This window comes from Bos mutus, chromosome 3, assembly GCF_027580195.1.
Source record: "Bos mutus isolate GX-2022 chromosome 3, NWIPB_WYAK_1.1, whole genome shotgun sequence".
Classification (NCBI taxonomy): Eukaryota; Metazoa; Chordata; class Mammalia; order Artiodactyla; family Bovidae; genus Bos; species Bos mutus.
The window spans coordinates 54,539,490-54,554,489 of record NC_091619.1 but is presented as its reverse complement, the minus strand read 5'-3'; the positions used below and the strand labels follow the sequence as shown (position 1 = coordinate 54,554,489).

General features: G+C 38.0%; 1 protein-coding gene across 2 annotated transcripts in view; it reads left to right on the top strand.

Annotated features, from left to right (window-relative positions):
- The window catches only part of LMO4 (LIM domain only 4), a 17,067-nt gene extending 12,840 nt beyond the window's left edge, over positions 1–4,227 (top strand). For both annotated transcript variants that reach the window (XM_005888420.2, XM_005888421.2), the window contains exon 5: positions 3,431–4,227. In XM_005888420.2, the coding sequence (XP_005888482.1) occupies positions 3,431–3,439 (9 nt within the window). In that variant the 3' untranslated portion in view covers positions 3,440–4,227. The remainder of the gene's footprint in view (positions 1–3,430) is intronic.
- The last annotated feature ends 10,773 nt before the right edge of the window (positions 4,228–15,000 follow it).

Here is a 15,000-nt window from a genome sequence, read left to right as displayed (position 1 = left end):
CATCATTAACCCAGGCAATCACACAGCACTGAGTTATTGCATTGAAACAAAAAGTGCACACTTCACTTGGTAATTCTTTATGGATTTACAATAGGAACTTCATTAATGTCTCTTGTGGGGATCACAAAAAACAACATTTATCTGCAAATAGGAATTTAGCAAGCTTCAAAAATCTCAGGAAAAAATATTAGGCTTCTTTGTCTTCTGTAATGCATTTTCTTAATATTGTGTATAGGGAAAATGACTAATATTTGAAAACTATTTAAAATTATACTGCCATATTTTAATACTTTTATCATTTTCTCTTATTCAGGTTTTAAAATTCAGTGATTTTAAATGTATTTTCCATTGCAGTATTAGATAAAGGTTAATTGCATCAAAGTATGTGTAGTTTTCCTTACTTAGTTTGCTAATATGGGAAGCTACATAGAATACTATTGTAAGAATGGAAGTCTAATTTTTTATTGTAAATTAATCAGTCACCATCAGTGAGCCATTTCAAGCTTCTTTAAGAAGTGCCAATACATATAAATACTTAAAGATTTTTATGCTTTCAGCTGTAATTAAGTGAATCTATAGGGCACAGTTGAGGACAATAATGGGTAACAAATATCTTGAGTTATCATTTCAGTTTGGAGGCAAAGCCATTGGTAGTTATACTTGGTAGCTCCCCCGCCAAAAAAGAAGTACAAGAATAAAACCTACCACCTCCGATGTAAAATCGTAGTTTTCTACAATTACATCTTAAGTTTGTTGCTGGTGTTACACCATTTCTTGCCCTGATTTAGCAAGGCATAAAAAATGATAGCGCTACCAACGTGCGTGGTGAAAATTGAAGGATATAGAGACAAGGTGGAAAATGTTGCCGGACTGAATAGCACTGAATACAGGACACAGTGTGGTTAGCCTGGGACTAAGTGCACAGACGTGTAATAAGTATAAGCATGGTCTCACAGTACCATCTTACTGAGCATAAGAGGACGTAAGTTGGGAGGTGTTAGGGAGGAAAATTGGGAAGAAAATCTGGTTTACGTGTTTACAGCATGGCATGTATTGTGCCTTTCATATAAGTCCATACCTTTTGCAGGGTGGGAGAGGTAGGACATTGATTTTGGAATACAAGATACATTAGGCAATGAATATGAGACTGTCAGTGTGTATTTTCTTAATGTTGGAAGCCAAAAGGAGACAGGTGGCCTTCAAAAATTAATAGCTCTTAAAAGGCATAAGGAAAGATAACTTAAGGATGTGTTCTTATGAAACACTGGTGAGAAGCTGTGTTTTGGGGTTGATGTTAATTAAGAACATATCCCCATTGGCCTAAATGTCTCACATTTTTGCCCTTGGTGTTAGGCTCACCATGAGCCAGGTCAATTCACAAGGCAATTTTTGTAAATAAAGGTTTGGGATAAGCTGAACACGGTCCAGAGAGACATTAACAAGAGGGCACAGGGGAAGAGATAATGAAAACACTGCCTGGTGGAACATAAACTACTTTTTGGACTTAGAGAAGGCTTTAAAATGATTTTTCCCAAACCCTCTGGCACTTCTTTTCTGGAGGAGATGGGATGGGGAGAAATGACAAATAGCTCCATTTTATTATTTTCTTCTCTCTAGTTCTCCATATTTTTGGTAGGGAAAATTGGACATTAATTTTGGCCATTTTCCTTCTGTTCGCAGAACCAATTACGTTTTTAGTGCATGATGCATAATAAATATATCCAGGCATCCTCTGGCTGAAAAGTAATGAGTTGATTATTTGTACATCCCTTCTTTAAAGGCAGCTAATTGTATGGAAAGTATAGGCCCCCGTCATCTGCCCCCTTTCAACTTTTATCCTCCTGAAATTTGTTCTCAGTGTCTGGGATGTATAGTTTAGTTGTTGTTCTGTATCACTGGCTTTTGTATATTCTGAGAAAAAATGATTTTGAGCTTTTAAGTCATATAATCTTTTGACTAAAATCTCAGACCACTAGTATTCCAGGATCTACAAAATCTTACAGCCTGTTTTGTCTAAAGGAGACTTGGCTGCCCTCTGGAGAGTAATGTCTTGTAGAGAGCTATGTACATAGAATCAAGAATTGTGGCAGTGGCAATTTTTTTGTTTGTTTTGTTTGTGATAAATTTTGCCTGCTCTGGAATTCTTTCCTGCACTCAGGAGTGATTGTTCCATCTAGAATAATCTGTGTTTTTCAGTAAAATAAGAGATCACATCTCCTTGGTTGGAAGAAAATTTAGTGAGAGTTCTAGTTTGCATACCACTTCACAATTTACCCGTAGTAGTTATATAATTGGTGGTGTGTGTGTGTGTCCATCGTAGAGGACATTTGATGCTCATTTATTAAATATGCTTGCTGGCTGCTGCCGCATCTTTGTTCTGGACAGACAAATTACCTTTCTCACACTGAGCCTCTACTCTGGGGAATTAAGCCTCTACCACTTTAATTAGCTTGGAAGTCGGGGGTTGCAGCTCCTAATAGACTTCAGGCTTTTAGTAAGTTAGGGAAAGGGTGAAACAAGAACTTCCTGGGAAGCTCAAAATGTCATTTAAAAACCATAAAAACCTAATATATATTATTTCATTGCAGTAATTGCAAACAGATTGTATTTGACGACTGTGTGGAGTATCATTTCTAACTTAAACATTAAAGTTAGACTTCCATGGAACCAATTCTATAATTGAGGATGTCATGAACACATTATAAAAGTTGGATTCATATATTTACAATATTTATGTAATACTAAGTGGCATAGCAGACAGGAAATACTAAGGGAAGAGTAGCTTCTGAATGTGTGTGTGTGTGTACACATGCATACACACACAGACCTATAGTGGAGAAGGGTATGCTGAATAAGCATCACATGGGGATATGAAAATAATGATGATAATTGACAATATTTGTTTAGCGTTTATTAAGTGCCAGGCACTGCTGAATGTACTCCCCATATATTACATAATCTTTACTACAGTCTTATTATCCCCACTTGAAGGATGAGGAAACTGAGACCTACACACTTAAGTAACTTGCAAAAGGTTACACAGTTGTAAATATTAACACAAAACTTCTTGGAGAGAAGGGACTTGCCTTTAAGATCCAAGTACAAGGCAAGATGTTATAATTCATTCTTTTCAAAAAGAAACTTGGCTTTTACAGAGTTCAGTAATTCACTGTAGAACTTTACATCAGAAACTTTCCAGTAGTCCATTTATTGTCTCATTTTCTCCACTGGTAAAAGTGCAGAAAATGCTATGCTTTAGTTCTTCACTGCTGGGGTAAGTATCGTAGAAAGCCTGTATCAAGTCACAGTTGGGAAGTAATCCAATAAAAGAAGATTAGTGAATGTAGGGAAGACAAAAGCAGTCGCGTTTGAGTTTAATATCTCTCAAATGTAGCATTTTAGCTAAGATGCCGGTTTTTATTTCTTGCAGGTCTGCTAAAAGGTCAGAGTAATGCAGAATGCGTGCCTTCATCTCAGATCTTGTTCATCACAGGTGGATCCCATGTGTCTTCAGTAGACAAGTCACCTTTGTAGCTAGCACCAGTGCCAGCTCCATGCCATTGCACCTTCTTTAGTCTTGATTGCTCTTCCCGCATTTATGGGTGTATTAAAATGACTGAATACGAACATTAAGGACTCCATGAACCTGGGCTAATGGGAGACTGTAGAGAAAATGAAAAAAGATCCACCGGAGGACATCTTTGGGGGGGGAGGGAGCTTGGGAGGAGGGAAATGACTAATGAAGCTAATTAAAAGAAGCATTCAAATCTGCTTTCTACCCTCATTAACAATTAGCAGGGCACTGGCCAGAGTTTGTACCCTGTGTTTTACCTTAACAACATTCTGTTTGCTCTTTGTATATTTAAGTGTTGTAAGGAAATGTGTTTCAATCAAAACTGAACATGAGATAAAGGAAAGAGATGTGGCTTTTGTGATATTCTATCACAAACACTTTTATTGTATCTCTGTAAAATACATTGTATGTATGCATGTAAGTGTTTTTGTCCTAATGTTGCTACTCCCATGGCAAAGACAAAAAAAAGAATGAAAAAAAGAAAAAAATTGGAAAAAAAATCAGGCTCATAGCAGCTACTGTGTAGAAATTCCCCCCTACTTCTAATTTGCTGAATGAAGAAAAAATCTTTTATTTGTGATATTTTCAGAGACATTTGCTCTAGTATGGTGTATTTAAATAATAAAAACTTAAAAGAAAAAATATTCAATGGAGTTTGGGTTTAAAAACTGCTTTTTCTTTTCTGTGTTTTGGAAAATTTTAGTGTTTTTGTTCTATACCAAGTTCACTTTAAAAAATCTTAGGGGGTCAAAGGAGGTGGTGCGTATGTTTTATTTAGCTCTGAGCCAATAAGGTATTCTTCAAATTACTTAACTATGCCATTTTTGGCAGGGGTACAAAGCCATGTTTCTAAAGGAGTCCTTTTTATAAGTTCAGAATATTCTGTTAACAGCATGTCGTTACACTTCTGTATCACAGTGAATCTTTTGTGTTTATACATATCCATTTATTTGATTCTTCAACTATTTCATTTATTCTTTTTTCTCAATAGGAAAGCCTTGGGTATTGATGGAAAGCATGGTAAAGAATGTGGCATAACCGTCTTGTTCTCTTACCAAGTTTATAGCTTTTGAAGGAAACAGCAGTTCTAAAGCATAAGTTCCATTAGCGGTTAGGAACCCTGAGCTCTCTTCGGGTCGTCTTTGATGGGTGAAGCCGCCACTTTCTGCTGAGCTTTTAGCCTCATGCGGTCTGCTGTATGATTTGTTTATTTTGTTTTGTTCTTACACTCCTGTACTGACTCTGCCTTTCCATATGTTTGGGGAGGAGGATTTGGATTTCATTTAGTAGTACTCTTGAGATATTTCGTCGCCAGTTCTAGGCAGCAGAATCTCCCAACATGCACCTGCATTGCCCGCAGATTTGTCCTGCAGAAAAACGTTTAGGCCAAGGATTCAGTGGACTTGGGGCGGGTGCTGGAAGGAGGAGCAATCTGAAAGTCTGCTCTGCGAGGTTGTTGGATGTGAGCAGAACCCAACTGCAACTTCTCTCACAGGTTAATAAAGCCAGGTGTGTTCGTATTGATACTTTTAAGTTTTACTTTCTCTTATTCCAAAGAAAAGCTCCCATACAGACCTACCTTGTCTCTGAGAATAGGAATCGGTTCTGTAGAGGTCAGGCTCACCACATCTCAGCTGGCTGTCAGCTTCCCTTTGGGACCTCCTGCTCTCAGAGATTCCAGGCCAAGAGGAAAAAATGTTTTCTAGCTGAAGACCTCCTATAAACCTCCTGTGAGAGAATTTAAAGGCAAAATGAATAGTTTATTAGAACTTTATAAAAAAGAACATGCAGAAAAAAAGTTACATAAACAATACCTGTTAGAGTTGGATCCTTGGGGAATTTCTAGGAACTAGTTCTGCTTTTTTTTTTTTCTTTAAGATAACTTTAAGGGACTGAACTGAACGCTTCAGGATAGAAAAGGAGAAATGTGTTCATGAGAATGCAAGCATCTTCCCTAATTCTTTTTGGCATGAGCACCCGTGTCCCATATAATGTAGAAATTCAAAGGAGATAGTTAATAACTTTTAGTCAGTAGTACAGCTGTGGCATTCAGTGATGTGGAGGGCTAAGGTCATTAAAGACTTTAAATGAACTATTATATGGCTGGTTCCTCAAGCACTGCTGCGTATTTAATAACGAGCTTCTAAAAGCATTTCTTAAGTTGCAGACCTATAAGATTACAAATGTCACTCATGTTAGTATAATCCACATGCAAGTGATGAAGCCTTCTCTTTGATGTGCTAAATTGGAGAAGGACTAATGGAGCTATGAATATACAATGGAACATATTTAAGTAGTAGTCTTGCTTTAGGTAAAACACTTCCTTGAAACCAGAGGCATTTCAAACAATAAAACTGGTCTCTAATGGGGATGCTCCGTGGAGAGAAAGCTACTGAAAACACTCAGGTTTATTCAGATGTGAGCAGTGATCGTATTCCTCTCCCAACCCTGACATTGCTGGGGAAAAAAAGAAAACCCACTTGCTTGTTCACCTTTGATCGCTGCATTTGATGTTAGTGAGATGTACTCTGTTATTTTGAAAGGACTTATTTAATATTAGCCACGTCATAGAGCAAGATGGCCCTAGTCCTTAACAAGCCAGTGCAATTAAAAATAAAAGCAAATGTGACTTAGCCCAGCTGAACTCCTGATTAAAAAAAAAGTTTATGATACATATAAATGTCTCAATCATGGAAATTGTCAATCTTGCTAATGAAACAATTTTGTAAAAAGATTGTCCTCTGAAAGAGTTTAATTTTTTTTTACCTGTCTAGTTAGATTTACACAGCCCGAAAGGCAGAACAACCTGAATGAAGCTTTTCCAGACCAAATTGTTTGACACAAGAAACTATTTCCACCTCTTCATGACTTATTAGGAAATAGTTTAACACAGACTGTAGTGTCTTATAAAATATGAAATGAGAAAACTGTCACTGAAATGAAGCTTGTGAAATTGTCATCCTCTTAACATTTATTTAAATTCTTTTGCCCTGATTAGCACTGGTATTTGAAAACTAATAACCTAAAATGAAGCTCTTAAATGGCTTGCATGTCAATATAATAAGGTTCTAATGTGCACTACTATTTATATAAAATATTTCTTAGGGCCAATAAATTAAATAACAGTGAATCCAAGATCTGTCTATCAAAACTATAGTGAAGGGTTTCCAGGTAGCCTCAATAATTGTAAATTGAGAAGATGTCCAAAGCCTCTTCCACCCAGGAATTCTATCCTGGGTGCTTGCTTCCTGTGCCTTGGTTGCAGAGGCGGTTGGAACACAGATCATTTGCAAGTTGATGTTACTTGTCGCTTTGTCACAGACTCACCTATTGTCAGTTCAGCCAAGTCACAGAAATGCTTATTGCAGTTAAATAGCAATTTGTTTCCATGAAACTGCAATTAAAGTATTACAGAGCACCCATTTTAGATTGGCAAGGCTCTGAATGCATGTTAAACAGCCAGCGATTCCCACTTGCAAAGTCTGGGATCTGACTAGCAGATCCCAGTGTCACACATGCACCCATGTTGGGTATTTAGTTAAGAGGCTTCTGCAGCCCTCTGCTCACTTTGTGAACACACTGAGAGCTATGGCATGTCAGTGCTGATTTGGGGAAGGTGAACTTGGAACTTACCTCAAGTGAATACTATTTTCAGTTGTACAAGAAGCGCTTTCTGCTAGTAGATATGTACATGTTTCCGAGAGGGAAGGTTTTCAAGTTCAGATTGATTCTGTTGAGAATGGACTGTAACTCGGAAGCCTGAAGCCAATAATGTACTACAGGTCCTGACACGTTACAGCTGTGTCAACAGGGCCGTTCTCGCTCCTAAATCACAGCTAATAAAGCAGAGGATGAAAATCAACTGATTCTGTTATAAGTTCTTTGAATGACGCTAGAAAGTTGTTTAATGACTCTCTGTTAGAAGGGACAAGCCTGAGTGGAGCTTCCTATATACCTATTTTAATTGTTCCTCTCCCGTTTGAAACAGAACTGGAAAACTTTCCTGGTTGTTTGCATCACCATCCCCGGATTAAAACCTGCAGGGGAAAGAGAGGCTCTAAACTGAATTCTTCTAAATTTCAGGATTTGTTGAGTGAGGAAGGTGAAGTGCAAAAGTTTTACGGAAAATGCAAAACCTTGATGTAAGATCCTGAGAGAGGAAAGGGTTTCAGAAGCGGTGTTTTAAAACGCAACTAGCGGTGCATTCTAACCAGCTTGGAAAGCATCATTAGCTGTGAGAACGGGCATTGTGCCTTCCTTCAGCCTAGAAAGTTCTACCTTGAACCAAAAGGTTTATGATCTCCACTTAAAACAGTTTTCATGTGCAGTGCATCTATTTGTAGGACTTTACCTGTGTTGTTTGAGCTGTAATTTTTTAAGTGAGAGGAAAACATTAAAAGTGTTTCTTCCTAAATTAATTTTTCATTGTCGGAGAATTGAATGTTTTTAGGAACTGAAAAGGGTAAATCTGAAGACGAACTGAATTTACAAATGAGGATTAATTATGAGAAGATTAATTATGAAAACTGGAAAGGAAATTGCTTGCTTGGGCTATGAATGTATGTCTTTTTCTTTATTTAAATATGGTTAGTTAGAGATGGTTGTGTCTTTCAAGTCTTCATATCCTTCTAAGGCCTCTGATTAATTTCTGTCCTCAGTCACAGTACTTACACTTTCCATCACCCTTACATCTTTAAATATAATGTTTAATATAATGACTTTATCTTGGAGTTATGCAATGCTTTGTAAATGTATTTATATGTTAACATTTGCTATTAGCAAGTTCTTACACATGTTGAAAGTTAAGTTGCTCAGTTGTGTCCGACTTTGCGACCCCGTGGACTGTAGCCCACCAGGTTCCTCTGTTCTTGGGATTCTCCAGGCAAGGATAGTGGAGTGGGTTGCCATTTACACATGTTACTTCGGTCCTTTCACTAATCATCTTGATTATTGGCTCAGTTATACAGATGTGGTCCTGAAGTTTGAGGGAGGTGACTAATGAAAGCAGGACCAGTTCTACAGTTAAGGGAATGGTTGCTTTCTCTGGGTGCAACTTTTAAGTAATCAAGACAATGCTTTAATGCAATACTTTTAAAAATAAAGTTAATGCAAAAACATCCATGATAAACAAAATAATCACAATTTCCAATAAAGGCAGGATCAGTATTACTTACCATTCCTTTTCCTCAGGCTCCCAACATTGCTGGGCACTGTTATTAATGTTCAAAGTGCCTGAACTGCTAGTGCCCTGGCGTTTTGGTAGAGGTGCCTTACAAATTGTGAGACAGCAACAATGATATGCTTTATCCTATGAGCTATAACAATTTTTTTTTTCTTCCCTTCAAAAGCTAAAGAATTGCATTTTATCTTTATCCAACTTGGAATTGCCAGCTCATTTAGATTACCTGCATATTTTAGCCTCTCTCTAAAAGAAATTTCTCTTGAATTTTGACAAAGCTCAACAACTTCATGGTGAATAATAAAGTATAATTGATGACAACTATGACTACAAGTTGTTGCTGAGGAAAAAGAGGGAGACTTCAGGAATCCTATTAGTCCAGAAGGCAAAATGGATAACTAACTATATCCCATACAAAGAAGTGGTAAATGGTATGTTTAAAATATCTGAATGAGCTGTGGCTTGGGCCTGCAGTTCATATATGTGGCAAATAAAAGACCAATGAATCCAATTATGTAAAAGTAACATACATATATAAGTATAAAAGAGGTAATACAATAGTTTTTATAGGAAAATTTTACATGTTCTAGCATGATGCAAAAAGCAGACATACCAGGAAAGAACTAATATTTGTATTTATTCTTTTAAGATAGAGCACTGAAGTATTCCAATGGAACATATTATACCTTTAATCACATCCAAATATGATTCTGAGCTGATTTTGAAAATTTTGTTGGCTGTACTTCCTATTTCCCCATTAATTGCTAGAATCCAAAAAGATATCAAGATTTGTAAATAAATTGCTGTAACACACCATTAAATCCAAGCTGTGCTTATTGGTAAAGGAAAAATAGTTAAGAACAGTTTCTACTCAATTTAATAAAACATAATTTTGATGTTGATATAAAGGTTAGGCAAAAAGGGCTTATTTTTGGCCTGGATTCTTGATTGTAGTGATTTTTGAGCCAAAGTGCCTGTTCTCAAAGCCCATAATGTCTACGGTATTTCATGGAATATCTCAGCCCAATGACTCTTTGCAGGTGATCTTTTAATCTTTTATTCTGCTGTGTGCAAAATGAGACTTCAGTTACCCAATATGTGTTTTTTCCAGTCTGAAGACTAAATTACTCTTCTCATCGGATATGGATGGATATACATCCATCCTCTTTAAATTATAAGGACCTGAAAAAATATGCATCGATGAATGCACTATAGATTAAAAACTACAGAGTATCAAGTGTAAAGAATGAGATACTGTGTGTTATGTGTATATTATGACCTCAGCTCATAAAATCAGTAAGTGAAGTCTGGTCACATCACCGAAGGGTAGGCAGGATTTGCACTAAGTAGTGAGCGAAGCTGCAGGACCCATGTGCTCAACTACTGAGTTATACTACTCTCTATAGCTTGACTGAAAACCATTCTGACATTCAAGTTTTTTGGTCAGTGCTGCATTACTGGCATAAGCAGGAGCCTGAATGGTGTTTATCAGCTTTTTTTTTTTTTCAGGCAGGGGTGGGAATAGATGTCTATGGAATTTATAATAGATAAAATATTTTCTCTCTAGATCTAGGCTCTGGAGAAATTTCTCTCACGAGAGAGAGGGAGTAGGGAGGATGGAAGGAACAATTACCTAAATAAATTGCTCTTTGAGAGAGGATTAATGGGCTGGATGGAGTCTCTCACTGCAGATTGGGAAGAAGACTGTAGGGGCTTCTCAAATGCCTTCTCCAGACACCCCGTGGATGTGGCTCTCTTTGTCTGATTTCACCACTGTCCTCAGGAGGCTCTGCCCTCAGCCACACAAGATGCTGTCACTGTGCATCCTGAAACTCCAGCCACGCTTTTGTGGGCTGCAGGCCCGTGCAAGGCTGTGACATCAGGAGGTTTCAGACATTAGCAGCGTTGGCAGTTTTTAAAAGTTAATATGATACAACATTTGGTGACACTTTCACAGGTGTGTCAGGGAGAGCTGAGGTGAAATGAAAATTGCAACAGAAGAAAGGCAGATTCCAATGTTCTTGATGAAATTTGGGGTACCACTGGGGCAAGAAACACTGCTTCTGGTTTGTTAAAGCTACAGCCTCTGGAAACCTAATCCTTCCCTTCTCTGAGAGTGGAGTGGGAGCAGCAGGGGGCCGGAAGAGATGGAAGGGACAGGTTTGAGTTTTCTGATTTGTTACTGAGTGAATCAGGCGGATAAACAGGCTTGATTTTCAAAGGACAGGCAATCCTAAATGGATTTCTGACACTGAGGCTTTTAACTAGGTCTTTCTTCTTGGGGATGAGTGTAATTCACAAAACTCCATCCGTTACCTCATGCTGTAAGCAATTGTTTTTTACCCTCTAAGTAGTAAAACATGTTTTAAAATTAAAAAGAAGCGGGGAAAAAGATTCTGGCTGACTTTGGCGTGCTCAGAAGCCAGACTGTCTTTGCAGTGGGCCAAGTGAAGGTGTAGCTGTAATATTTTTCTGCCTAAGTTGTGCTTTATTTTTTTTTTAGCCCAGAATTTGATTTCTAACAGGCCCACCAAAGGATTCTGCCCCTGGAAACTCCTTGTTTTGTATGCAGATGGCATGCTAATGAACTCATTACTGTGCATTTTATCCAGCTCTGGACAGATTTGTGACATTATTTTTCAAAACAAAACGGGGTTAGGCAGTTGGTTGGTTGGGCCTGGTGAGAATTGGGTGACTAAGTTAAAAAAAAAATATTTTCCAAAACACTACCAACTTGTTCAGGGTTGCTGCTAAACATTCTGTTAATATAAAACTACCCTTACCAATTCCCCCCCAAGCCCTAACTCCCCCTAGAAAAGATTCTTTGGTTTCCCCGTATTCCTAAAGACATATACAACTGTGTGCCTTCCAATTTTATTCTAAAACTGTGTAATTCTGGGTTTTCTTTTTGCTTCCTTAAGTATCCTTGGGTATCTTGTATATCTATGTATGTATCTTTTAGCTTAGGTTTCTGCACCAAACTCGGGAGAGAGAGTACTCACTGTTGTCTTAAGGGGAATGCTTTGAAAATTGATGATGGAATATTTACCTAGGATTCTGTGCTCTGTGATTTTTAGGACAGGATGAACGTACTCATGCCTCCTCGCCCTCCCCTTTTATTTTAAAGCGTGTAATAAAGCATGTATTGCACACTGTCATGTGAAATAAGCACCAAACCAGGAGGCAGGAAACACTTAGAGTTTAATTCCAGTCATGAAGGGAAATCAAATGGAACCTATAATTAAATTTGTCTTTTCAATCAAATATTAGCCATAGGCTAATCATTTAATCTCCCTACCTCATTTTGCCCATCTGTTAAATAGGAATTTGCTAATAACAGATATATTTGCCCATGCGTTAGATGAGTCATTAGAAGGTAAAAGGGCTTTATATTCTGAGGATGGTACTCTTGGATTGTAACCACTGAAACAATGGAAAATATAGTCACTTCTTGGGTATACAGATTAGTTATAAAGCCTTCAATTTACTTTGAAAATTACTGTAGCCAACTCTTGCCTACCTTCTCTAGTGGAGGGGCCTTGTGATGTAGATTAATTAAAAAATAATGGGCAACACCCAAATAATTTGTTTTTGGTTTAGAATATAAACGTAATTTTTTTCATTAAAAAATATTTTTGAGCAGTTTTAGGTTCACAGAAAAATTGAGAAGAAGGTACAGAGATTTCTCATCTTCCCTCTGCCCCCACACAATCACAGGCTCTCCCATTATCAACATCCCCCACCAAAGTGGTACATTTGTCACAACTGATGAACCTACACTTGTTGACGTGTCACAACCACCCAGAGTCCACAGTTTACATTAGGGTTCGCTCTGGGTGTTGTAAAGCCTGTGGGTTTGGACAAATGTCTAACAACATGTATCCACCATTATAGTGCCATAAAGAGTATTTTCACCACAATTTAAATCCTCTGTGCTCTGCCTATTCATCCTTACCCCACCCCACACACTCTGACAATGACTGATGTTTTTACCGTCTGTAGTTTTGCCTTTTCCAGAATGTCATATAATTGGAATCATATAGTATATAGTCTTTTCAGATTGGCTTCTTTCACTTAGTAACATACATTTAAGGTTCCTCCATGTCTTTTCATGACCCAATAGCTCATTTCAATTTAACACTGAATAATATCCCATTGTCTGGATGTATTACAGTTTATTTATCCATTCACCTACTGAAGGACATCTTCGTTGTTTCCAAGTTTTGGCAATTATGAATAAAGCTGCTATAATCCATCGTGTGCAGGTTTTTGTGTAGAAATGTTTTCAATATGTAATTTTGGGAAGCAAGGTGATCATGCTTTTGTTAAGCAAATGTTACACAAAATTTGTGATTCCATAAACTCAGACCAAATGGTGGTAGCTCAGGAAAAAAGATGAACATTTATTAAGAAATTATATGGGCCATGCATTGTTTTCATATCTTATCCCCCCCCCCAGTATTCAATATTCAACCTCAGGAATATATTACTACTCTACATTTGCAATTGAGGGAGCAGGGACTTGGAGTGGTTGAATAAGGTGCTCAAGATCACACAGCTGGAGTGATTTGAAAAAGGTGAATCTGATCCCAGAGCCCTATCAGTGGGCCCCTGTGGCCTCCTGTAGGAGAAAGCATGTTAGGATTAAAGCTTTACCACTGCTAATCCCCTGGCTGGCTAGTCAACAATCAGATAATGGAGTTGATACTATACACTTAAAACCATAGCAAACTTGTGAATATTAAATGTTTGATTGCCTTTGGAAGGAGTGATCCAGGTATCAGTATTTACATATGAAAGTAATTATCATGCCCTCTTGACTGTATACTTTCCCTAGAAAAGATAATAACCTTTATTTCCCACTTTGTGGCTCTTTGAGGAAGGAAAAGGAATGATCATTTGCCATTTGTCTAATAATTCCATTAGAGCTATTATGGAGCTCAGCACTTTACATGCAATAACTCATTCAATTCTCTTAAGAAACTTATAAGGTTGGTTTTATGAATCCATTTTACACATGAGGAAACTGAGATTTATAAATGAGGTTGGGTAACTTGGCCCATATATTTAGCACATGATCAAGCTGGCCACTGAACCCAGGTTTGTCTGAAATATCCTGCTATGTGCCATGAACTGTACCTCATTTAACTTTTGTGCCAGCCCCATCAAAGAAGGTGGCATTATTACCATTTTCCAGATGAGGAAGTGGAGGTTTTGAGAGTTTACATGATGTGCTGAGGGCCTGGCTTGAAAGACCCTCTGCTGTGTTGCTCAACTCTGCTGAGCAACCCTTGTTCATTTATAGAATAAAATAGGGGGATATGTCTAAAACTTGGGGCTGTTTGTGTTCTCAATCTTAGAGGTCTTTAGGAGCACTTCTCCCCCACCCCCCTTAAATCTGGAGATTTATCAAATCTCATTAGCTCCTGTTAAAATAATGTGGATTGAGCTCTGGGTTGGTTAGCATATTTCTTCTTTACATTTTCTAAAAATGGCCGTGATTGTGAGTCAGTCTCATTTATCAAAGGAGGCTCACTCTATCTGTAGCATTTATTTTTTTCCATTTTCTATGAGACAAACCTTTGGCTGGAACATATTTTAATTTCATCTGACCCACTTTACTCCATGTTGCTTTGGACAAATACAAGTCTCTTCTGAATTTGCTTATGGCCTTTGCCGGGAGGCAAGGTGAAGATCCTGGATATTTGCAAACTGGGTCTTAAAGTGTTACTCAAGCTTTGTAGGTAGATTTTAGGATAGAAACCTAGATTCTGGTGTAGTTGTCTTTAACAAATGGGTTCAATGTGGGTTCATCAGTGGTGTAATTAGTTAACTCTTCCTCTGGGATTCGTGCTGCCTCCTCTGGGAAGCTTTCTTGGGTTTCCCAACTACATTCCAGATTTCTCTGCATGCATGCATGATAAGTCACTTCAGTCATGTCTGACTCTTTGTGACCCTATGGACTGTAGCCTGCCAGGCTCCTCTGGCTAAGAATACTGGAGTGGGTTTCCAAGCCCTTCTCCAGGAGATCTTCCTGACCCAGGGATATAACCTGTGTCTCTTACGCCTTTCACATTGGTTGGCGTGTTCTTTACCACTAGTGCCACCTGGGAAGCCCCCAGATTTCTCTACTAGACTGAAATTATCTGTTTTCCAAACAGAGTGAGAGCTTCTAGAAGGCAAGAATGCATCATGTTTCTCTCTGTATCTCAGCTCTTTAGAAGAATGCCTGGCATCAGTGAATCTT